The sequence below is a fragment of the Columba livia genome, chromosome 1 (genome assembly GCF_036013475.1).
Source record: "Columba livia isolate bColLiv1 breed racing homer chromosome 1, bColLiv1.pat.W.v2, whole genome shotgun sequence".
In the NCBI taxonomy this organism is placed as follows: Eukaryota; Metazoa; Chordata; class Aves; order Columbiformes; family Columbidae; genus Columba; species Columba livia.
In genome coordinates this window covers 175,390,666-175,417,048 of record NC_088602.1, presented here as the reverse complement: position 1 = coordinate 175,417,048, position 26,383 = coordinate 175,390,666, and the positions used below count along the sequence as shown (strand labels likewise).

Genomic DNA, 26,383 nt, shown 5'->3' with positions numbered 1-26,383 from the left:
TGGTAGAATTACTGTGACACATACTGGGCAGAAAGCCAGAGCTGGCCTTGTTTCAGACATTGTCTTTCCTCTCATTGAAGTGTCAGGACCTAATTCATGGAAAATTTGGTGAGTTGGCAGCTCTTTCAGAAGATTTCATTGAGCTACAGTGTGTGAGAGTCACATGAATGCAGAGTGCGCAGCCAAAACTATATGGGGATTTCTGAGCAGGAGAAAACAGTCAGCCTCTAAGAATGTCTGCGGATTTCATGTGGTTTGGGAATAAACATGTGTACAGGTGTAATCAGCAGGCAAAAAAAGAAAATAAAGTGGAAAAGCACTAGTGGCAGATCACTGAAGAGCTCAGTGAGTTCTGTACTTATGAGGGATTCCTTTGGAACAAATCATTCCTTTGTCCAAGGGCAGCAAAGGCTTGCAGTCCACCTGGAGAAGGCATCAGTAAAATGTGTGCCTTGGTAACAGCTTCTCCATTGCAAGGGAATTTATTACAAAGGGGTCCACCCTGAAGTTAAAGACGGACCCAGTCATCACATCAGGTTTTTTTCTCATATTTATTTGAGAGCAGGACTTGGAGCCTGAGGCACAAATACAAAAATATAACAGCAATAGGATTTGGCTGAATTAGAAAAAGACTGCAAATAAACAAAGCATCTCTTGTTAAAACGGGATGCTTGTGGTGGGCAGTCTGAATTGAATCAGTTACGTTTAATTTACATTTTCATTGATCCTTCCCACTGAAATATTGCTCTGAAAGGCCAGTTACACTAAAATGTTTATTCAGAAATATGCCAGTTATTTCCTACTACACTGTCATGAAAATGAGTTTTTTGGCCATGCAGAGGGACAGCGTGTTGGCTTCTGCCCAAGTGAGGCACTAAAATCACGGCTGGGATTAGGAACAGGCAGGAAGGAAGGGGAGGAAGAAAATCATTGGGTGCAATTCATATACTTTGAAAACAGAGAGTCCTGGGGGGTGGGCGAAGGCAGCAGCTTTGCCCCACTGAAGTGAGAAAAGCCCCTTTGTGTTCTCAGTGTCAGGATTTCATCCTTTATCTGTGGTCTGATTGTTCCGTGCTGCTTGTAGAACCCACAAAGGTCCTCACATAATCTGGACAGTGGTGATGTATTTGAAGTGCTCCTGTATTAGTTCCTTAATCGGTACTCCTCTTCCTCCCGAAGCTGGGAATGAAGGGTGCTGGCATGTTGGTGGGTCTCCGGACTCATGTGGGGACTATGTTTCTCATTCCTGGGTGGAAGCAGCCAGACTTGCTGAGGAGTCTGTGACTGTGCCACCACATCCTGCGTGGGCAGATAGACAAAACCTTCAGCTCTCCCTGCCCACACACCCAACCTGCCCAGTGATGGGCATCACCAAAATTATGTCGACAGGCTCACAAGGGTCAGCACAACATCACCTTCATGCAGCTGGAGATGTCAAATCAGAGCTTCTGAGGGCTGGAGCCGCTGCCCATCCCAGCCTCCTGGCTTTGCCAGGGATGGCTTTGGTTTAGTGGGAATCCCTGGCTCAGGGATGGGGTTATGTGTCCCTCACCTCCCTGCCCAAGCTGTGCTCCTGCTCATGGCCAGCAGACAGCCTCCCCACAGCAGGACACTCCACTCATAGCTGGAAAAGTGTGGTAAGACAGTGAACAGCATCAGTGGAGACAATAAAATCTGGTTATACAATTAGGCCTCTCACAGTCTGATAAGTAATGCAGCAAAGTAAATCTAGCTGTACCATAGAAGATCTGAAAGATGTAACATGCTAAATAAGATTTAACCTTGGTTTTAATTATACAAACTTAACATACTCCTCTGCAGCAACAGTAATCTGAACTGCTTCAGATCAAGGTCATAGATAGGTGTAGCAGAGGCTGAGTGTGAGAGCAGGGTATGTTCATCACTCCATTTCTGAATTGTGGGCTTTGTCTGTGTTTTGTTTCTATTGCTGAAAACATTTTTCCCAGCATCTGTGAAATCACAGTCAGGTGACGTCAGTGAATTTTGTTTCTCACTGTGCTTTGTTTTACTTTTCAGCCTCAACAAGTGGTTCAAAAGAAGCCTGCTCAGGTAAGAAAAGCTAATTTAAATTCTTTAGGCTATTTTAAGTGAAATAATTCTTTGGTATTTAAACTGGTCTCCTTTACTGTAAAGAATGAAGGGAAATACATCAATCGTACAAGCTGGGGGACAGTTCATGTGGTGGCCCTTAGGAAGGAGAGGAGGAAGCAGTGGAGGGTGCTTGCTCAGAAATGTCCTCTTTCTGCTGCAGCCACTTTGCGATGATAATGCATGTACAGACACACACACAAGTGGTGCATGACGAGTCCGGCATATGAGAGGTATCTCAGTATCTCAGTATGTCCTGAACGTCGGTAATGGGGGACTGCTTATACCAAGGAGGGGGCACAGGTATAAAATTTTTCTCCCCAAAGGTCTAAAAGAATCTCTAAATCCACTAAATAAAATAAGCTGAACTTGGTCACTAGATGGGATCCATCATAAAGACTAGCAAATTTGAACTTTTTCTGTTGGATGTTATTATTCTTCTTTAACACCTTGGACAAAGTGCAAGCCACAAGGTGACATGAAACAGGTCAAACACTGCATTTACGATCACCTCCATTTTCTTTCCCCAGCCTGCCCTGTATTAAAAAACCTCAAAACCAAACTCTGTCATTTTGTTACATGTGCACATGCAGAGAAAAAAGACTGTGGGCATGAGATGGACTGGGCTGTGCTGTGGTACCACCATGAATATGAATGACTGCTGAGTCAAGAGCATAAAGGGTCCATTGCTTTTCTGGAAAGAGGTCTGCTTTCAGAAGGGAATAATACTTTGTTTTTCCACCTTATGGTTTTAATACAGTATTGTACAGTGTACAATATTGTAATATCTACCGTAATCTGAATTAGGAGCTGTTACATAAGAAACAGAAAGCATCCTGGCTGTGAGTTAAAGGGGTGAAATGATGTAACTCTCCAAAGCATGTGCAGGAATCAGGTTTCTACACAAGAAGTCGATGTACTCACAGCAATGATGGATCTATGGCACTGGCAATAATTTTAATGTCTCCGAATGGCAGAGATAACATACAGGATGAATGTAGTAGTATTTTCAAGTGAGGTAAGTTTTTCAAGGAGAGGTAATGTCTTTTGTTAGGCCAGCTTATGCAAGAAACGCATCAGTCCCCAAGGACTCACCATCTGACTACACCACACATTTCAAAGCATACCAAGTTGTTCTAATAAAAGGTATTTCCTCTCCCTGGTCTCACTTATATCCTTCAACTCTTATGGCCACAATCAGGCTATTCCTACTACAACATGGTAGTAAATCTGCCAGTGGGCACAAAGCCAGCCATCTCCTCCGTGGCACCTGAGAGACAGGGAGGCTTAACCCCTGCTGTACAAAGGAGGCCAAATCCAGGAGGCAGAGGCTCCTGGGAGGCTGTTTGCATTGTGGTTTCCTCTGATACATAGCAGAGCTTGTATCCACTATGGTCAGCAGAATAAAAGGGTCTAGAGCTGGTGGCTTTGCCACAGCTTAGCCTGGCAGAAGCCATCGCTGCCGATGGCATGTGTGGCGCTACTGGCTCTCCGATCTCCCTGGGCACTTAATCCTGCAAGTGTTTTGTTTGAATGGTAACTGAGCGCAAGCCCCAGTGCAAGAGAGGGAAAAATGGCTGGGGCCGAGGCTGGGTGGGGGTGTAGGAGGACAAATAGGTGACCTGGGACTCCATCTTTTGGTAGCAGAACAAAATAACGACAGATTTAATTGAAGGTGAAGGGATGTAGGCATTTGAATTGGAGCACTAGGGTTCCCTATATGGATGTTCGTGTCCCTTCTTTCCCAAAGCGGTGACTCTGGTGAGGGTGCCATAGGGTGTTTCAGCCAGCTAGATGCAGCCGCTGCTGCACGATGCCTTGGCAGCATCTCTTTGGTCAGAGATACACCAAGAGAGAAAGAGAGAGAGAAGAGGAGGCCCTTTGGCATTCCCAGTAGTAATGGAAATGTTTGTACAGAAAACAAGGAGGCACTGGAGAATGCATGAAAGGAGCAAGAGGGCTTTTTAGAAATCCCCAGTCATCACAACACAAGTACTGAAATTACACTATTTAAATAATTTGTGTGCCATGTCTTCACTCAGAGGGCATTTCTTTTGTTTTAAACCTTGGCCTCAGGGATGTTCAGTGAAATCATTGACTTGTCTTTAACCCTTACTGGTTTTAACAGCCCCTGCTTCCATGGTTATGCTAGCACAACATTGTGGTTTTGCTGAGTGTGTGTGCATGGCAGAAAACAAAAATGATCACTGTGAGCAAGGGCTCATGATAGTGTCTTGTTGGGACTGAAAGATGATGGAGGTAAAAGGGTGTAATTCCTGGGATGATCAGGAGCTTCATTCTGCTGGGTTTCACTTAAGTCTGGTTGCATTTCTCCATTTTCATTTTACACTACTGAATTTCCCTTTAAAGGAGGGAGGTTCAGACTCAGAATTAACAACAAGAACATGAGCTCATGCAGGCTTCCTAATCTCAGCTGTCTAAGGAAATAGTGATAAATTATATAAACATGGGGACTACATGGAAGTTCATGGAGGATAATGTAAATCTTACACTACATTCAGAGGAATCTCTTCCTTTTCCATCTGTTTCCTTCAAAATATCCTCCCAGATGGCTTTACCATGTGGCAGTCTGGATTAAGTTAGAAATGTATCCTTTCTTCATCAGTGGGGACTGTGAGAGGTTACAGTCGAGAACTGCTGTGTGATGGTGAGCGTGTTACCCCAGCCTGCCTCAGAAAAAGTGGCAGAAACTGAGTGCTGGGCATTGAATTTTAGTGTATTCTCCAAGATTTCTATGAGCGTCAGTTTACATCACAGTTACTCCTGTTACTGTTGCTAGTAACTAAGCCCCTTGAGTTTGTGTCCTTTTTAAAGATATGGAGACAGCAAGACCAGATAAAATTCTCATTTTATGAATAACAGCTCTGTTACCACACTGTTTCCCAGATTTTAAGCATTGTGCAGGGCTCCGCCATGCTCTAAATCTCTTTATGAATACCTGCTATCCAGTTTAGGGCCATACCTATATAAACTTCTGCAATATCTTCAAACATCCTCAGAGCTCTGAAAATTTACCATCGTACAGACAGTAAAAGCAGCAGTAAAACCCACAGGAAATCTGCACGCCCGTATCATTAATACAAACCTTTAAATCCTGTGGTCCGTACACATCTTTGTGATGCTCACTGACACATAGTCTCACACTTCCCTGGGGAAATGAGGAAAAGACAGCGAGCCTAACTGTGTGACATTGGCAAGTTTAACACTTTCACGTAAATATGTGCCTAAACCTCAAAACCAAGACACCTTTGAAAACTGCTCTGTCTCCAAAGAATGGACAGCCAGATCTTATGAGCATGATGTAGTAATATTCTTACCGAGGTGTGCAAATAAGCAGTCCAAATAGAAGTAGAAATTTCTCAGTTTCCTCATTTTTAAGCTATTTGTAGCAGCTGTAGCCTCAGCCATATGGGGGAGTTACATTCTTAAGTAATACAAAGGAAATAGATATTTTTAGGAAAACATCAAGAAAGCCATCAAAGTTTTCTGGAAACAGGACATGTTTTATTTTTATCATTTCTGGAGAGAATAAATACTGTGAGTGTAGAACGGCCCTTTGAAAATCTTATAATTTCTTTGGGAGGTCTATTAAAATCTCAAATACTTGAGAATCCTTTGTACATGAGTCTGAAAGACAGCGTATCAGTCAGAAAGACAGTGATCGGTCAGAGAAGTACGCATGAAGTATACACAGAAAAGTGTACACAAAAAAGTGTGCAGAAAACGTACACAAAGCACATATGAAGTGTACTTTTCTACCTAATGCCCAATGTTACACGCTTTTAAAACAATGTCCAAAAAATAAGTCAAATCTCAACAGGAATAAAAGGTAAAAAGTTTTATTTTGGGTAGGAAAGAAAATGCAGGTTCACTGTATTTTTTCCTGTTACTCATTTCTCAGTCTTGGTATCAATAAAGTTATGCAGATTAATTAGTTGTAACATATATACAGTTCACACCCTCAAGTTATATGCGTTCCTCAGCTGCATCCGTTACATGTGCCTCCTCAATGCAGGACATAGTAAATGCTAAAAGCATCAGACAGTCTTTGCAGCCCAGGAGCTACATCTGTGATTCACACACTCATACGCAGCCCCAGAGCGGGAGAGTTGGTGAGCAGAGCTGAGCCTGGGACTTGTGGTGGTGTGACCGTTCCAGCACCCTGGGACACCCTGGCTGGTGGGTGCATGTGCTGTGTCACCTCTCTGTGATGTGCAACAAATCTGCACTTCCACAAGCTTCAGGCATTCTGTGTACATGCTAGCCACCACATGTGGATTCATTTTTTTTCCCTTTTGGGAAATCCTGGAGATAAATGTGGTAGAAATACTTCAGAGATCCACTATAGCAGGTTGAAGAGAAGCTCCCAGTGTCACGAACAGGATGGGAGACCCTTTGCATCCAAGCAGGTGCATGTACACGTGGAAAGAGCATGTGCCACTGTCCCAGCCCACCCTGTGTCCTGCTGAGCTGGGAATATTGCAGCCTTACTCAACTGAGAACTGAACCTCCACCTTTGGGGTTGACCTGGTGCCCCAGGGTTTCATTGCTCTTCCCACTTCCCCCAGCAAGCTGTCATGCACTTCTTCTGTATTTACTGATATGGAGATTTAAAAGGCTGAGGGAGCTGGGTCTCTTTAGCTTGGAGAAGAGGAGACAGAGGGGTGACCTCATTAATATTTATAGATATGTAAAGGGTGAGTGTCACAAGGATGAAGCCAGGCTCTTCTCGGTGACAACCAATGATAGGACAAGGGGCAATGGGTGCAAACTGGAACACAGGAGGTTCCACTTAAATATGAGAAGAAACTTCTTCACGGTGAGGGTGACAGACACTGGAACAGGCTGCCCCGGGAGGTTGTGGAGTCTCCTACTCTGGAGACATTCAAAACCCTCCTGGACACATTTCTGTGTAACCTCATCTAGGCGTTCCTGCTCCGACAGGGGGATTGGACTGGATGATCTTTTGAGGTCCCTTCCAATCCCAAACATTCTGTGACTCTGTGAAAGTTGTCAATTCCCATAGGAGTAAAACTTTATTTTCCAGTGGTATGTGGAATTTTATACTTCAGCATAGGGCAAGTCTGTGTGTGCTATATACCCCACTCCAGAACATCTTTTGAAAGGCTGAGTTAGCTTTTTTTTTTTTTTTTTTTTTTTTAAGGCAAATACTGGAAGTTTTCCCAAAAAGAGCAGTAGAGGACATCTTCTATATGCGCTGGAGGCTCTTTGTACCATGTGAACACATGCCGATCAAGTGTATGTAACAGCTCCATGAGCCTAGACCAGCTGCACCTCCCCATGTGGAGCTGTTCAAAGCTTTCCCAGTGGGGCTGAGCCGCAGACCTGCTGTGGGGCCTTCGAGTTCGGCGCCCTGCCTCTCACCACCACCAGACAGGGGGACGGTGCTTGTTGGAATTTGTCAGAGGTTTTGCATAAATAGTGTCATGATGAAATAACCTGTTTTTATTGACCCTTTTCCCCGTAGGGTGTTCTTGGAATTTTTGCTTTTCCAAAACTTCACAATATTATGATCACTTAGGGACTGAGTTTTTTAAATCCAGTTAGGGTTTGATTTTGGTTTTGAACACATTTGCTTTGCAAAATCCTTTCAAATTTTGCTCTGCGAACATTTTTTTCTGATTCAAAAGCATCATTTTAACAAACAGATAAAAATGTCATGGGAAGTCTTATGAAAAATGGCTTCAATTTGAAAATTACATTTCACTGTTACCAGTTCTGCCCTTTATATTTCAAACAACAGGTAAGGATTGCTTGGTGTAAAATGAAAAAGAACAGAATAATAACAAGTTCGTGGACTGGAGCCAGAATCATTAAGAAATCAGATGGGTGCCTGTACTCCAGGAATAAACCTACCATTGCTCTGGGAGAGATTTGAATTTGATTTTAAGGAAATCAGGAGAGACTTTTGCTTTCCTTCATGGATGCAGTAGATGGAGTCTTGTGGAGGATGCTGGGCTTTACGTCCTTGCCTTCTTTCTTCTGCCAAGGCAAGATGGTGGCAACTGCATTATATGGTTTCCAAAGGAGGACATATTCAGTCTTCTTTTATAGTTGGTTTATTGTGACAGGGAGATGGAATAGTTTGTGTGATGATTGAAAAAAAAAAAAAAGAGCACAGTTTTTTGAAATAAAAACAAAAAGGGGGAGGAAAAACATAGAAGTTGCAATTACCAGTTCTATGAAGAGATGAAGCACTAACCTGTGCTGTGAGTGAGGGCTAGTAGAGGAAATCAAGTATTTCTGACAGCAAATATTTTGTTATTTATATGACACAATTTCTGAATAGATTCTGAATAACATAATTCAATGATGCTGCACCTAAATACCAAAACCAGTGAAAGATTCAGTTTTCCAAGGTTTTAATTTTTTATTATTGTCATTTATTACATAGCTATGATAGAGTAACATTTTTCAGATGGCTGCTTTCAGAAATTTGGGTGTAAAAAATGAAACAAATAAATAGAGACCAGAAGGAAGGGAAGAAAAGGGAAAAAATTATCCTCAAGACAGGAGTATATTCAGATATTCAGTCACTTTTAAAGAATCATAAATCAGAAATATCTACAGTGATCTGAATATGTAGGTTGCTGCTCTAGGAGGCAATTTTTTTTTACATTTTTGTAGTTTCTCTTGTTGATGGTGGTAGGTACATGCCGGTCTCTCAGTGCTGGGGTGGCAAAGACTTTGCTAGCCTGTGCAGTCCCACACACTACACACTGGGACCACAGAATCGTCTACTACAAATCAATTATTTTATAAAAATTGCTTTTGCTCACAGCTCATTTGAGTAGTTTCTTGAACTGAACCCCTCCTGCCAGTAATGAAAATATAGAAAGAGCTCACCCAACATTTCCACCCTTTCAGGGAGAACTCAAAGGAAACAGACACGTTTTTTACAAAGGTAGTTAACATTCAAGCGTGCATCATAAAGGAAGGAGTCTGGTCCCATCCGCTTGACACCCACCCTTGAGATATTTATAAACATTTATGAGATTCCCCTCTCAGCTTTCTCTTCTCCAGGCCAAACAGACCCAGCTCTCTCAGTCTCTCCTCATAAGAAAGATGCTCCAGACCCATTGTCATCTTTGTAGCTCTCCACTGCTTTCTCTCCAATAATTACTTGTCCTTCTTAAACTGGAGATCCCAGAACTAGACACAGTACTCCAGATGCAGCTTCACTAGGGCAGAGTAGAGGAGGAGGAGAACCTCCCTCGACCTGCTGGTCGCACTTTTCTTAATGCACCCCAGGACACCATTGGCTTTCTTGGCCACAAGGGCACATTGATTTGCTGTGACTAAAAAGGAATCAGATTTAGCAAGATATTTTTGCTCCATGGCCTATCAGGGATGGTCTGGGAGACTGAGAGTCTTGCCTGCAGGAACGTGCCACTTGGAGCTGTTGTGTCCTTGTCAGCCAGTTTCTGAGTCAGTCAAAGCGCAGAAGTGCCATGGCGTAGCCTGGCACAGGAGGAACCTTCAGCTCTGAACAGTCACAAGGCAAAAAAGGGTTATTTTAACTGTTCAGATATGCAACACTTAATTCCCGTGAGACAAGCCCTGGAGCAGGAGGCAGCTTTCTGAATGCAGCGCTGGTCACACATTTTTCAATACAGGCATGCTGTCAGGTCACTGCTCTTTCCCTGTGTGCTGCTCCATACCTGTCCCTAAAAGCACGCAGAGACATTGAGGGACTACAGCTGTTGATCCAGTCCTTGTGCAGCACTTGGAGCAGGTGCTGCAGTTGGTAGTAGAAGGCTGGAGGCTGAAGGGGTGAGATAAAACATTTCCCTAAGTCAGCAGTGCCCCTCTTTGCCCCCTCCTCACCTCCTCCCTGCTTGGGGAAGAAGTCCAAGACAGTCTGTGATGGCTGTGGATAGGATGGTTTTGTGTTTGACCCCATGGCTGTGGCCACAGAAGCTCTTTAGGGAGATACCCCATCCAGTTCACAACTTGGCTCCAATTTGACATGAACCAAAATCTCGCTAAGCCAGAAGAGAAGGGGCTGTGACGTGTGCTGGGGAAACACCATTGAGGAAGGTGGCTGGGCAGGGAACAGTGTTTAAAAAAATGTCAGTCAAGAGTAAATTAAACAGTGCTACTTTTGCATATACGTGCTACGCATTTTGACCAAGATTTCCAGAAGTAATGAGTCTGTGCTGTGAACACTTGGGTATCTTATTCTAGGCAGTACTTGGCTAGCCTCTGAAAATTTGGATTATTTTAAGATGTTTCTAGAACGATATCCACAAAGTTGAAACTACCAGAATGATCAGCCTCTGGACTTAAAGCAACAAAAATAATCAAAACGCTAATAAAGAAAGATGAGGTTTGTCAGAAGGCAGCACAGAAAGAAAGCGCTGTTTGTTGAGAGCTTGGTTACTGAGCTTTTCCTAAAAGCTCTACATCTTTCACAGTCAGCATCGTTGTTACTTCTCCAAACCCGTCTGAAGTCACTGAAAGATGCCCGATTTCCTGACATAAATGTTATTAATCGATACTCCAGGGCTGTAACCCAGATGATCTGCCTCACTGAAAAGCAGGGGATGTGAACCTTCTATGCAGCCTTTTCTAGAAATTGCTACATCTTTTCTGTGCCAGTTCAGGACCATAGAAATTCTGTTGCAAATTGTATGTTCAAAATGAGGTAAGCTGCAATGGAAGTAGAAAAAGGTAAACACAGTGAAAATCAAAGTTAAGACTGATGAAAATACATTTTTGTGTCTGTTAAATAATTTGCGAGGATGGTCAGTTACAGTGTTTGCCTACCAGAACTATTAAAGATTTGGCTAGGGAAAAGAGCGATATGCTCAACCTTTATTAACCGATATACATCTTTAAACATGTTCTGGAAGGAAGTAATAAGAAGCCAATATTGTGTTTTATGCTGGAGTTTCCATGACATCTGGGGAGTTTTATAGGATCCCCTTGTAGCCCAAAATAACAGTCTTGGAATAGAAGAAGCAGCATTTCTCAGCTACTCTGTCAGTCACTGTGGAGCACTTGTGGAATTCAGTGAATTTAGTTTCTTGAAATCAGTGCTGCCATGATCCCCTGGGGTGACATCTGGCCTCTCTGGGCAGCTTGTGACACCTGTGCCAAATGCTAAAGCTGGACCCACAAGCGTGCCTCCTCCCTTGCAGCTCGCAGAAAACAACTCAGGCAAAGGATTCATGAAAGTCAGCATGAAATAAAATTGTGATAGACGCTTCAAAACCATTTTCCCTGGTGGAACTTCCATCCTTTATTGCTTCTGTTGGTGCTCTCACTGTGCTGTCCCTCAGTGCTGTGATGGTGCGAAGCTCTGGCTGCGACAGGCTGCTGTCTGGGGGGCACATTGAGAGCTCATGGTCATCGGTTGCTCTTTGGATTTTGTGAGCATGGTGCTGCTGTGTTTATAGATAGAGTAAAAAGTTTGGGAGTGTCACAACCTCTTAGTAGACTATGCAGTGAGAATTATGCCCCTAGGTACTTCATATTGAAGGCTACAGGGGTACGTAGGTGGTTTTCAGACATCAACACATTGCCAAGCAGTGTATGAAGGATCTAAACCTTTGGGCAGTCCAATGTTTACAACCATCTTGAATTCATCCTTATAGGACCTAAATAAATAAATGTGCTTTTCTGACACTGACGAAGGAAAAAAGCCATTCAAAATGACTGCCTGTTGGACATCATAGCACTCACATCACCATAGCAAACTGCCTCATGGATCCTGTTTCATTGGGATCGCAATGCCATAAATGTGAAATTCCCGATGAAGTCTGCTCCAACAGATGGTGAGCATCACCATGATGAAGTTCTGCTGCTGATCCCATTGTAAGGCACTTCTGGAAATGCTAGAATGTTTTCAGAAAACGTTAGCCAAAATCTCTCTTTAGAAGTGACTGTTGCTTAGATTAAAAAGGGATATAATATCATGAATGTACTTGCTTTGCTTCTGCTCTGTCAATGTAGCCACATTGTTCAGAGCTGATCTCTGATCTCAGGTTTGTGGAGTTATTTGCCACACAACAACCATGGGAAAGAGAGAAATTAAAAAATGAATCACCCACATTCTGCCCGAATTCAGATCTCAAATTTCCCACATCCTGGTATTTAATTTCTCACAGAGTTACCAATGGTTGATCTCACGGCAGGATTAGTGGGAAGAAAAATGAGAGCTCCATTGAAACCAGACTTGAGTCTGAAGGAAGGGACATGTGAGCTCTAGGACCCAGGAGATATCAGATTCAGGGCAGTGAATGGCTTCTACCGTCTCCCCTTCCCTGATTCTCATGCTTATTTTGAGGTAAAATCTGGAAACTGAAATCAGAACAGCCAAGAGACAGCTACAGTATGTTAGGCAGCTCGCCCATCACTTTAATAGTCTCCTGAGAATGGTATTATAATAATGAGGCATTAACTGTAATTTACATTAGTATTTTTTTATGTTTAGGAAGAGGTGAATAGATTAATATTAAGATATAAATTGCGGTAAATCTGCCTTGCTCCTAAAAAAAAGGTTTTGAACACACATTTCCACCAGGATACCTTTTCTGATTTGATTATAGAATATAGATGTGTTCAACTGGAAAAGAAACTCCCATAAAAGGTTCTGTAATCAAAAGGAAATAATCACTAACTGTTTGGTTGGACAGCCCCACTCCCTTTGAATCAGACTGTCTTGCTTAGAGAAAGAAATAGCTTTTCCCTGTGGTAGCACAGACTGTGGTGCAGCTGGAGCTTGAAAAGTTGGGTTGCTGCTCCATGCTGACGAGGACCGTCCTTTATCACCCTTTCCACGAGACTCTGTGGAGATATTCAATAAGTTGAAAAAATCTTTAAATGCATCGCTCTAAATCCTTTAGGAGTTGAACATATTAAGAAGATAAGAAGAGTATGTCATTAAACCGTAACTACCCTTTTTGGATTACCTGGTATTTGTACATTTATTGGCAAGATGGCTTAAATTAGGGATATATTTTTAGCCTGCAGCATTACATAATAAAATAGAAGCAGAATTCTTCGCAGGGGATGGGGGGGCAAATTTATTAAAACCAACACAAACTTCTCTGATTTTGTATTTTTGCCTGCACAAAGAGGTGATCCATGGTTACACAATCAGTAAAGTTTGCAAGAAAAGCATTCCCATCACCGTGTTTTGCTCAGGAGTCTTCACCCTGCCTTGTGCTGCAGACCTGCTGTTTAGTCTGAAACTGAAAATTAAACCCAGAACTTCAGCTCTCAAAGTGAAATACTCTGCTTTATTGCCAGCACACAGCCTCACCAGTGTCTGTGTGGCAAGATCTATGATTAAACTCTTCAGACGTTTTTAAAAGCATTTTACAAGTCTGTCAAGCTTTAGTGCTTTTGTTTTGTTTGAGGTTTTTGTTTTCAGAAGAAAATAATTTAGCTGAATTATGCCACAAAGTCTCACATGAAATCTGCTGAACCAGATTGGAGAACCCAGCTCGCTATCTTGCAGAAATATGTTTCTCATTTTGGGGGGTGGGGGACGCTTTTCTGAGGATAACCTGGGGACGGCAGAGCCCTGTACATTAAACTCTGTCCTTCAGAAAGAAAGAAAGAAACAAACAAACAAAAACTGGGGAGGCTGAGGAAGGGTGATGGCAGTGTGGTGCAGGCAGCAGCATGGCGTGGGCAGGAGCAGGACATGGGCAGCACCATGGCGCAGGCAGGAGCATGGTGGGGCTGTACAGGCCTCTTGGCCTCAGGGCTGGCGCTCATAAAAATGTCCCTGGTGCAGTTCCATGTGAAAGGCTCTTTTATCCCCCCTTCCCGCAGCCCCTCTCCAGCGGGTGCGCGGGCCTGGGCCCGGCGGCTGCCGCTCGTCCTTCCCGCATGGCTGGGCCCTAATGAGGTGTGTGCGGCTCTTGGCTGCAGGTTTTCAATCTCTTTCTTATTACTTCAAAGCTGCTGCTCCGAGGTTCAGACAAGTTTGATCACTTGGCAAAATCTCTCAGCTGGGATTCAAAGGGGAAGACACTTTCTTTTATTAGTTATCATTACAGATAGATAGCTGTTCCCAAACCGCAGTTGCCAGTGGCTCTGTTGACCGAGACAAAATGCTTTTTTAAGTGATAAAGGATTGGAGGTGAATAACTTCTGGCAGTTGCTTCCTGTCTGTAACAAGCAGTCATTTTTAGGGGGTGGAAAAAAAGGAGAATAGAAATCTAACAGGCCTTACTTTATTCTCCTTTTCATGTCCTAAAATAGTGGGGCATCGAAAGGTAAATGGAGTGGGTTTGACTTTTGTTTCAAAGCCTGTCCTAGCATTCCATTCCCTACTCCGTTCTGGGACACCTTCACCGTAGTTCTTCCTCTGTCGCCCAACATAAAATATGCACAGGAATCAGTGCTGTTGTGAGTACTGCAGGGCTCAGGAGGAAGCCACACTCCCTCAGGTTCACCTGTGTGGGCTCCAGTGTCCTTTTGGGCTTTGGCGTCTCCGCTGCCACAAGAAAACAGAGCTCATGCAGTGACCTGCAGTGTTTCAGTGGACCGTACAAGCCTAAGGATTTTTTAAGACTGGAATCTACCTTTTTTTGCTTTTTTGTCTAATTGTGGACGTACATGTTAGCAATTAGAGACTATTATCAGAGCCTCTGCTCCGAATTTTGGCTCTGAAGTGTGGTGTGCTGTGTGAATGCAGAGCAGTTTACCACTCCTCTGGTTTACAGCCTCCACAAGAGGTTTGTAAGAGCAGCTTCTCAAAGTTGGGGTTAGTCCAACTCAGTTGTATATGTTTCTAACAGTGCTGCTGCCTTCTTTTCCTTAATATTTTATTTCCTTCCCTTACAACTGTTTACGTCTTGTAGGGTTGAAGCTCTCCAAGACAACACACGTCTCTGTCAGTGTTAGCATAGCACCTTTGATTGCTTCAAGCACCATATTCACTTTAGGTCTGTGCTTTGCAGACTTTAAATGGTGCTTCCTGCAAAATTATTCTGACTGGTACTGAGATTTTGCTGGAGATTTTCACTCCCCTTTTAATCACATGGGGAACAGATTTTTTCAAAGTGTTTTGACCTGCTTAGGTCGAAAAGGCACTTGCTGTACTCAGATGCCAAAACACGTTTAAGAAATCTGGCCTGACGTAATTTAGACAGCTGAGTCTCAGTTTCAAAAGGCTTCAGCAGCACAGGCTTCAGTGCTGAGAGACCTGCTGCTTTGCAGAAACCTCATTGCTGAGTTAACTTCAGGGCTGCTCTAAAATCCATGGCAAAGCTGGGCACCTGGAGCTGAGGTTCATTCAAGCTTTCATCTGTAGGAAATGTTTAGAGGCAGAGCCTAAGGCAGGTACTTTTCAGGGTATCTAAATGTAGGCCAGCCTCATTCCTCTCTCTGGAAGTTCTCCGTGTGAGCCATCCTAGATTTAAAAAACCTGTGTCAGATAAGCCTTTTTTCTCAAAGTAACCAGAGAGACTCATCCGTTGTCACTCCATTATATCAAGCAGCTCTCCTACTAGGAGATAAGCTAGGAGATAGAGAAATGTTTTTCTATCTCCCTTAATCTAACAGGAAGAAGAAACTTGAAACTATGTTTAAAGCAGGCTGTTCTAACTTAAGGACAAAGGTCCTGACCCATCCTATCCTGAGGGGATCCTCCTAAGCACTGTTCTGGTCCCCTCCAGTTATCTGAACCTGTTACTCAAGGACTAAAACTTGGCCAAGCCTTGTGAGACACTTCCTCCAGCAGAAGAAGGGGATACGTAGGAGTGGTTACAGAATCACAGAATGGTTGGGGTTGGAAGGGACCTCTGGAGATCATCTAGTCCAACCCACCTGCTAAAGCAGGTTCACCTAGAGCAGATTGCACAGGTTCCTGGCTGTGGAAGGATGGTAGTGTAGCTCTCTCTGACCTCAGCTGCTGGTGAGCAAGGCCCAGGCCAATAACAGCAGCAGAGTCCCAGGGCAGCCCCAGCAACTTCACTGTGGCTGCCCGATCTCGTTCACTTCCTTCGACAGCTGGGGATGCGAATTATCCAGTAATCCCTGTGAGCAGTGTTTTTGCTAGTCAAGCAGTGTTGTTCCAGCAGTGAGAGGACACCCTTCATTTGCTTACTAACTATGCAGCCCAGAAGGCACAGGCTGGTCACCTGCAGGACAGCATCAGTGTTTTGCTTTATTCTTTCTGCTCCCTTTCCATCCCTCACAAAATGTTCTTGCTGTTGGTTGTGTATTGCCTTTCTGAGTGTGGAAACTTTGAGGACATCTCCAAGTCAAAATGATCTTTGAGACTTGCCAGCCATTCAACTGCTCCCAAGAGCATTAGTTATCTCTGCACGTGCCCACCAGCATGCACTCGGGCATTGGGAAAGTTAAGTAACAGCTCAACAAGAGTGCTTGCCGATATCCAAATATTGGACTCACACTATGGCCAAGTCTGTAGTCTTTTGAAGGCCAAGGTCCTTAGGTGACAAGGTGGACCATTAGAGGCTAAGTCCATAGAGACTGAGACATTTAAAACAAGAATATTGGTTTCCACCCCTTAAATCTCAACCCAAACCTGCCCCATCAGCTGCCGCCACTCTATTTATCTCTCTGTTTAATGTCATTTAAGTAAGGAGAGTTTTGTTTCCTTGGGGGTACCTGCCTGCTTACTGCTCCCAGGGCTGTCCCGTGCCTTAGTCACTGACTGTGGAAACAGTGCTGGGAAAGGGCAGGGGTCTCAGAACTGCTCTGTAGGCAGAGGTTTTAACTGTGCTTTTAACCACCAGGCTAGAGAAGTTGTGCTCCTTCCTACATGCTAGCAGTGACAGTGCACAGAAGCTGCTTGCTGTTTGGCCGGTCAGCTCACCTGTATCCAGGCACAGTTTCTGTGTTGAAATAATTTCTTTAGATGGCCTTCTTAAAAACATGCTTTAATCCAGCAGCAAGAAGAGTTGTGTGGTCTTTCTATATGTGCTCATGGTGATCTCTTCTGCCCTAATAAATTTTTTAATTGTAATTTATGAAGTAAATACCTGTGACAATTTGAGCTCTGAATCCAGCTTCTTAAATTAAACTGCCTTACTACTGAGTGACAGATGTCACTGAGCTCGCCAGTGAGCTTTGCAGAGAGTGAAGGAGGTCGAAGCAGGAGATCCCACCCTAATCCTCACCCAGAGCAAGCCTGTTCTGGATGTCTGTCAGTGGTCGAAGAATTTCTAAAGCCGTTTGGTGCACTGGCCCGTGGAGCAGTTGGGTTGTCACTGTGTCTCAGCTGGGCACAGCCTGGGCCCCTGCATCTGCAATAGGAGACACTGGCTTCAAGGACTCCTCTGAAAATATTAGCTTGCATGCCAGGGGATTTCAGACAAGTTAACAGCAGACAATGGCCCACAGTTTGCAAGTTGCTCTTGTCAGCAGTTCTTTTTGACATATCTATTCAAGCATACCCTCTCGGGCTTAGAAAGCAGCCAGCAAAATCTGTGCCAATAGCTAATACTTTGTTATAAGATAAAAGCTCTGACAAATTCAGAGGCTCCATATGCAGCATTACTGTGATCCTGCAGTTCATCTCACAAAATTGGTTCTAGTTTTTGAAATCTGTGGTTCAGAAATTCATGTGCAGAAAGTGAAAAAAACCAATTGCCAGTGAGTTTCTCGAGGCAAAGACAATTAACCTTGAAGTAGCCATAAAGGAACTTTGCACCAGGGTATTAGAACCAACATTTCTACAAAAATGCCAAATGGTTGCCTTTCTGCAGGTGGAGGGAATACTTCTCTCAAACACCAACAATTGTCTCGTCATCAAGTTTTGTTGTGACCACTTTGTGTGGATGCACCAAAAAAAAGAAATGCAGAGGACATACAAAGACCAAACTAAGTTTGTCTCTTTTTGAGGATACCAGGATGCTACTGGCTGCTTGTACTACCAGAAAAATAGCCCTCACCAACCAAATGTGGATCACCAAATGGAGGTCTTGGGAAGGGGTCTTTTGAAACATGAGGTGGCTGTGACCTGAAAAGGTACTGTAGTAGCTCCATTCTGGATGATGCCACCTCTGAGCTTTAGGAATGAGGTGCACATGCTAGTGGTTATCAAGTCCCATGTTCCTGCAGTATACACCAGATTGTTTTTCCACAGCAGAGAACCTTCAAAAGCAGAGATGCAGCATCATGGCTCTGGACAGAGTTAGTGGGTCTGCGCATCTCAGCATTGCTGTTGTATCCTTTTTAGGTGTCCCGGGGGATCACAGACATCCACACAGAGCAGGTGGGCATGACACAGGAGACCAGTACCCTTCTGACCTGGCTGCTGGATGCCAGATGAGATACCCAGGTCATCTAAAACAGACCCAGGCTCCTATCTTCAAGCAACCAGATCCCATCAAGGATGTAATACTTTGAAATCCTGTGTTGGGCAAGCCCAAATAAGCATACTGGCTGCAGATAGCACTTCTAACTGAAGCCTGCTGTCCTGCCTCCTGGTTCTTTTTAGTTATCTTCACCACTGTTAAATCCAGGCTAACAACAGCAGTGTCAGCCCCCTGCAGTGTAGCCCTTCTGAGAGCAGATACGTGCTATGAGCCACTGGAAAACATCTGTCTTTTCTCTCCTGCTGGGACCCACCCCAGCAGCAGTAGGGTGTTGCAGTGAGGGGGCTGCACTGATGGTTCTCAGTCCAGTGTCTGCGTCTGCCAGCTGCTCACCAGTGATATCCCTCAAGAAAAGACCCATTAAACATTTGTCCACTTAGGAGCTTTGGAGAAAGTTTTCTTGCTGCTTTTTTTAGGGAGAGACAGCAGCTTCCTATCACTCCCAGCTTGGTAGGGCAGTTATAGCAATTAAGAGTGGAAACAGCTCAGAGTGCTGGCTTGCAATTTGTCTTATAAAAACACACTGTGATCTGTAGTAACTCAGGATAAACGTACCCATGGGTGCAACCACCAAGGACAGGATGTGCCAAGTAAAACCGCTTCTGCAGTGCATCCCTCTGTCAGCCCCTGAGGATGTAAGCGGGCCACATGGATGTTCAGGGAGCCACCTGGGATATTGTCTCCAGTATCAGGGAGTAAAAACCTGAGCTGTGCATCTGAGGACTTACCCTGCCCTTCGGGTGCGTGTCCTGTTCACCCTGAGCTCTGCGTGGCTCTGGCTTCCCTGTTAGCTGGGTCCGACCTGGTTAGTTTGAAGCTTTCTCAGGTTTCTCTTTGCAGTCTGCCAGCCCAGCCTGTTGTGAGCTTGCTGTGGCAGAAAACAAATAACCAGGGGAGTAGCTGTTCAAGGCAAAACTGGGTCGATGAACATTTACGCTCAATTAACACATGTCACCATTCTGGCTCCGCAACTACAGTGAATGCACCTCAAAAGTGAGAACAACCTGAATTAAGGCTGCCGTGTAACCTGAAACCTTTGCTTCTTGGCTGAGCGGTTCCTGTGGTGGTGTTGCTGAATTTATGCTCTGCATGGCTATCCCGCTGTGACCGAGTGACTTGGATTTCTCATGTCTGCTCTAATGACCCTGCTTTCCTTCTTGATTTTTGCCCTTCTCTTCAACTTGAGCGGAAGCACGTCTGGACCTACAAAGTATTTAACTCCAGCCCCAGTTCCTCCATCAGCTTTTGACTCAGGGACTACTGCTATGATACGTGGCTATGCCATTGACCTTGGTGGGTCTGTGAGGACTTGTAAGTGCCTGGAGGATGCCAACTGATGGTATAGCATCCTTCCCCTGAGGCACCCAACGCCCTGATGTGCCACACAGTGCACTTCAGTGAACCCTCTGGCTGAACCAACTCAATGCAGAGCCAGTTTGCAACTTCTAGGGGGTGCACAGTTTTCAAAACAACTGCCTTCCTCCATCTTTTGGGAAGAAGTGCATGTGGGTGCTGTAGAGGCAAAGGATTGAGCATCATGGCTGCGTAACCTACTGATGTTTGCAAGTGCAAAAAAATCCCGCTCTGTTCCTGTGTTATTCATTTGCATTTCCTCTATCAGAACCTCGACTCGCTTCTTCCGTTGGGTCCATGCATATGTCTGATTTGTATTATCCCTTTGTTTGAACTGTAAGCCCTTCATAGCTGCAGACATGTCTCACTCTGTGTCTTCAGAGGCAACTTACGTGATAGGTTGGCTTAAAACCACCTGTAACTGAGCTGTCTTAGGCTTTTGCAAAGAATGAACTTAATGCAGGAAAGTTTTCTTTTTGCTGCACAACAATCTGATTCCTTTGCAAGCTTTTCTTCATGAAAAAGGTCTTTCCCAAGACTGGTGTGGATTTGAAGTCTGCCAGTCTTAAATGTTTTTTTTATAATTAGTTTAATATTTAAGTATTTTTGGATTTTTAGCTTGGTATTTGGTTTCTCATCTTTACAGGTACTACAGGTACACACATTTGCATGTACATATGCAGATGACAAAAACTTATCCTTCATTACATTAACTTATATATGTATACACAAGAAGGAAGAGATTCTTGCTGATTTTCTTGGTCACTGCAGCAGGGGCTACAAGAAAAAAAAAAAAAATATTGTGAGTTTCACAGTAAAAATCACTAGAATGGGCAACCCTAATTAAAAATAAGTATGTCCTTCCACATACTTTGCCTCTCCCCCATCCTGCTTATTCTGTGATCAGGAGTCCGCCTTCATGGAAAACGAGTCCATCAGGTTTCAGTAGTCTCCTGGCAAGCCAAGCATAAAACAAAGCGAGCTGCCACTCGGCGCCCATGTGTGCACAGCCGTCTTCTGGGAGACGATGACAAGAGGCTCCGGGCTGACCGTGGCGCTCTAAGGAATTCAGCATGTGATCATCATCAAATACCACAACATGGCTACCTGTATTATGTTAAGGGCACAGAACCCACAGTCATAATTTTTAACTGAAGTACTTGTTTTGGAGGCAGAGCTGGTGTTTGCCACTGTCATCCCGAGTTCTGAATTACCAAGGCTCAAACCAACATATTTCACACTCTCTCCACATGCCCACATCAGCCCTTTGTTAGGTGCCTGTAGATACCATTTTTCTTCTTGACGTTGTAACAGTTGCAGTGCCGTTCTGCAGGGAAGATAAGCACGGAAAATGCATTACACGTTAATGGGATTCGATGGAGTGTGAGCGCAGGTCCCCCAGTGCTGCCAGCAACGGAGTAAAATTCGCTTAATCATTTTGTGAGTTGGGGATAATTTTCCTAGCAGCACTGGAAATACAACCCTGCTACAAGTGGACACGAGTTGTTAAGAGGAAGAAATTGTTCATCTACATGATAGATAGTCTTCTGGAATTTAAATATTAATTGAAAATTCAAAGTCAGAGGGCGGCTGACATTTGACTTTGCTCTCCTTCCTCTGTCCATGGCTTTGATCATGCAACATCTTTCTTTGTGCCTGGTGCTCGAGAGAGCACCCCAGGGTCATGGCCCGTTTCCTAGTCAAGAGGTATAAACCTACTGGCTTAAATATCTGAGGCTCAAGCTTTAGCGGGGGGTAGGGGTATGAAGGGAGAGGGGGGAGCATTTGCTTCATGCTTTTCACATTTCCCACATAACCCAAAGCAGACTAAACAAAACCAGTGTGAAATCTCATGGCTTGATGCTGCTATGGTTATATTTTTTAAGCTGTCATCCATTCATTTATAGTTATGTTTATTCCCTGGATTTACAGCTTCTTTTTTATTTTTTTCAGTTTTTTCTTGCGGGGCGGGGGGGGCGGTGAAACCTTTTGAAAAGGGATTGCAGTGAGCAGTGGCTGATGATTAAAGCCCCGTGTTTTTCCTTGATGCCGCTCCTCCGCAGCAGTGTCACACATGGTAGCATTTAGGAGCCCTTCACAGCTGAGGTGTTTCAAACACTAATGAATGGAAGTTTGGTCGGATAAGGCAGGCAAGCTTGAAGGCATGCTTTGCTGAATGGTGCACTGTAGTGGCCTGGGAAAGGAAGAGAGTTATAAATTGTGTCAGTTAGCTACCCAGACAAAATGAAGCCATGTGGAAAATCAAATCTATTAAAGTATGAAGACTGTTATAAGCTGTTTTAAGCTGGTCATTCTTAAAAGGTCTCAGTTGGCTGAGGGGATAAATTCCTCTTTTTCCTAGATCTTTTTCACGTGCTGTCTCGGGCGATAATGTGCAGCATTTGATAAAAAACAACTTTTCACTGACAGCCCCTTTTATCAGAAATGCTTATTGCCCCTGGTTTACTACCCTTGTCCTGAAAGGCACTGCACATTTGTTAAATAAGCAGTGTAAGAGCATCGTGTTTGGGCAGGCTTGCTGAAGTCAAACGCAACAGCAGCAGTGGGCCAGAGGACGGCTGATGAGGAGAAGGCTTCCTTGAGCACAAGCTTAACGTTGGGTAGCTGCTCAAAATGCTTTTCATTTTCTAGTGGCCCGTGTCTGCTGGCCATAAGAGGGCTGTGACAGAGCATGGTACAAATTACTTTTTCGTGGCACCCCTGGGGTAGGAGGGAAGTCCAGCAAACCAAAGCGGGGTGACTGGAGAGCCAGAGACCTTCCCCTCCTCCCCCAGGTGGGTTCTTGAGATGTCACAGCAGCTGTAAAGGCATTTTGTCAGCTCAGGACTAATTGTCAGCTGCATGAGAGAAGAATGAGTTGGCAGCAGTTGCCACAGTATTCATTTTTTCTGTTTTTATATTCTAGGAAGAGACTGAAGAAACGTCCTCACAAGAGTCTGCAGAGGAAGACTAGGAGACTGCACCATGCAATTTCTACCTCATCAGCAGTTGGGTCTTTTGAAGGGAGAAGACACTGCCTTGACCACTTATTTTCTATTGCCATGGTCTTTCCACTTTTGCCTGGGGGGAAAAAAAAAAAAACACATAACCTTAAAAAGGATCTGACTAATTGTCTTGTTTGTAATCCCTTCACAGTCCCAGGTTTAGTGAAAAACTGCTGTAACACAAAGGGGACACAGATTAACGATGCAACTTTTAATTACTGTTTTCTTTTTTCTTAACCTACTAATAGTTTGTTTGAGCTGCTAAGTAAGGGTGAATGGGTCAAGAAGAGCTCCGAATCAGGTTTATATCATTCACTGCACTGCGTATGAACAAGAAACTTGTAACCTAGTCATTATAATGGGCATTGAAATACGAAAGGCTCAGTGTGTAAACGCTGAAGCCTTGCAACACTTCAGCAACCCAATCCCTACTTAGTGAACTCCCTGTTTTAGAACACCAAAGATAAGGGATAGATACTACTCTTTCTTTTTTTTGGTAACCTTCTTGTAGACTTGTACTTGACATTTTTTTTTTTTTTTTTTTTAAGATTTACTGTTATTTCAGGAAAAAATGAAAGCTGATCTTTCACTTCATTCAGCTGGTAATCTGAAGAAAGAAATCAATATGAAAAAGGTACTTTCATTTTGCAAAAGGGAAGAAAGACAAAGATACATTGTATAGTTACAGATACAAACATATCAGCAGAAGCAGTAGTAAACAAAGCGAACAGCCCTTATCTTCTGGACAACAGGAAGCCAGACGGAGTTGGCATTCTGTAGAGCCAGGCCTTTTCTGTGGAAAGAGAAATGACTGACACCAAACACTCTTATGCCATTAATTACTACGTCTCTATTGAGAAAAGTGTTTTCAAACATACAGAAAGGTACCTCAAAATTAATTGTGAATTTCTCTGATCAAAAATAATCCAGATGTTTTGCTTCATTTTGACTAATTGTACTCGCCCCGTACCAGAACTTCAAAAGAATTGAATCTCTCCTCATTACTCATCAGTCGTGATGTAAGAACCAGCACCACGTACCTCAGCTAAGTTCATGCATTACTTTAAGCAATATATTTTGACATAGGATGGTTCACTGAGCACCTCTGTGTCAGTGGCGTTTCTCCATCTTTTCATTCGAAGCAGCACTTTTAGCACCAGATGCAATATTACCCCACTATTCAATACTACCTCTGATTTTTTTACAATTAACTCAACAGACTGATAAATACATGCTGCTATACACATTCAATGCAGGAAGTTTTTACTGGGTAAGATAATCATGAGTATCTGCATTTTCCCCTTATTTCTACTTCAACACTTAATTGCAGTTAAGGAAGCAATATCTTTATTGTGTTTCAGCATGACTATGTATTTTTCTTTCTCTTGGTTTGTTTTCGGTTTTGTTTTGGTTTTTAATGTACTTACCCTATTCTCTGCTAGACTTCTGTGTAATGTACTGTTAACTTGAATATATTTTTGTACTGAATTGCTGATAGGTTTGTGAGGATAATTTTCTTCAATGACACTACATGACATAGAAAAAAATTTAGCTGTAATGTTTAAATATTACTGTCCAAGTTTGTACCTCAAGTGAATTGTTTAAAGAAATGGACTAATTGATTGACAAAGACCTACCTCCAGACTTTAAATGGAATGAACTTGTTACTTTCAGCATTAGTTTTGAGACGTTTGAAACAGTTAGGACTGCAACTAATCCCTAATTCAAAACTATTTTTGTAAAATAACTTGTTGAGAATGAACACATTTTAAATTACTTTCATATTAAAAAAAAAAAAAAAAAGAACAAAAAAAAACCTTCAAAGAAACTTGAAGCTTTGTAGGTGGGAAGCAACAAGCTCAGCTTTTGCATAATGCAATCACAAATATGTGTTTTAAAAAAATTAGTAGATTGTAAGAAAATGCTTGACAAGTATTTTCGTGTATTTTACACAAATGTGATTTTTGTAATATGTTTCAGCCAGATTTATTTTAAATGCTTCTTATGTAGAGGTTTTTTATTCTCTCTCTCACTCATGTTGTTCTTTCTCTCTCTTTCCTCCTGCTTCGTTTTCTCTATTATTTCTGTTTTATTTCCCTTCTTCCTCTCTTTCCTAGTCAGTACTTTGTACCATTGTTTTAATAACTGGGCCAGGGGTAGCTTCTCAGGAAGGCGTCTGTTGGGATGGCTTTAGTACCGAGCCAACGATAAGTTAGCAATAACTACTTACTGCCTTCTTCCAAGAGGCAGTGTCAAGAAATACGGACCTCCTCGACAGCCCGCAGAGGGTTCAGTGACGGTAATCGCTGCGAAAGCGCTGATTGGAGTGTTACAACCAGACACATGAAGTGAAAGGGAAATAATCCTAGCTATACGGTAGCTCCAACACACCAAATCCCGTGTCACATGAAGGCAGCAGAAGGAATTCTGCTGCCTTCAAAGGGCATGGAATCATGCCTTTGCAAGTCCCTTTTGGAGTTTGGGCTGTCTTTTTGCATTTTTTTAAAACCACAGTATTCGGTGGATGACACAGAAATAATCTCTGGGTGTGTGTCACACTTCAACCTCCAAGAGACTTACCAGTCCGATGAACTGAATCTTGTATTTTCTATATATTGTAGTACAATCAAAACACATTACTACCTCTTATGGCCTACTATACCTCATTTTTTCAGACTGAAAAATTGCATGTGGCCATTGAATCAGTAAGAACATCATAAAATTTTTTATATATATAGTTTATTTTTGTGGGAGATAAATTTTATACGACTGTTCTTTGCTGTCATTGGTCCTTGCTAACTAAGACTGGACATTGAACTCTTCTACCATTTCTGCAAGAGAGGTGTGTTTGCAGGAAAAAAAATGCTTCAAGATGTTTAACTACAGTTTACTTTTTCTTTTGAGTGTCTTCTAACTTTTTGCTTTGTTCTTTGTGTAGAGCTGCTGTCTATGATTGTACTTTGAATCGCTTGCTTGTTGAAAATGTTCCTTTAATGGATTATCACAGTCTGTTCAGCACAATAAACATAATAGCCTCTGTGATCCCCATGTTGTTTGATTCCTAGACTTCTGTCACAGTTCCATAAAATGGGTAATAAAGTTTGGTCACAGTGACCAAATTTGTAAAAGTTTGGCATGCAAGTAGTCTTTTTTTTGTCCTAGGACCTTAGGTGTGTGCCTCAGAAGTGCATTTGCTGTTAGGGGCCATGGGGATGGGCTCTTGGCGGAGGGACACGTCTTGAGAGGCTCCCCGAAAGGTGACGTGCCCCTTCCCTGCATGGGACCCACTGTGCCAAGCTAAGGGCCAAGCCATGCACCGGGGAGCATCAATCCCACCCACCAGATGGGAAACACCATATCAGAGACCAGGCTGAAATGGGTTTTGTAGCTTGGTCTTGGACGTGTCTCTCAGGCGTCCACCAAGATGATGCGCCTTCTCCTGTTTTTAGGCAAAGATCACAGTTTGTGCCTGAGTTTATGGAGTTTCCATTATGCAGATATTAGGTTAAACAAAGCCAGTACTCAGAGCAGCAGAGACAGGGATGTGTCCGGGTATGGTCTGAGGCA

At 43.3% G+C, this 26,383-nt stretch overlaps 1 protein-coding gene across 6 annotated transcripts in view; it reads left to right on the top strand.

Moving 5' to 3' along the window:
- The window catches only part of HMGA2 (high mobility group AT-hook 2), a 120,240-nt gene extending 94,296 nt beyond the window's left edge, over positions 1 to 25,944 (top strand). For all 6 annotated transcript variants that reach the window (XM_065048556.1, XM_065048549.1, XM_065048555.1 and 3 more), the window contains 2 exons: positions 2,038 to 2,070; positions 22,738 to 25,944. In XM_065048556.1, coding sequence (XP_064904628.1) covers positions 2,038 to 2,070; positions 22,738 to 22,785 — 81 coding nt within the window. In that variant the 3' untranslated portion in view covers positions 22,786 to 25,944. The remainder of the gene's footprint in view (positions 1 to 2,037; positions 2,071 to 22,737) is intronic.
- Positions 25,945 to 26,383: the final 439 nt, after the last annotated feature.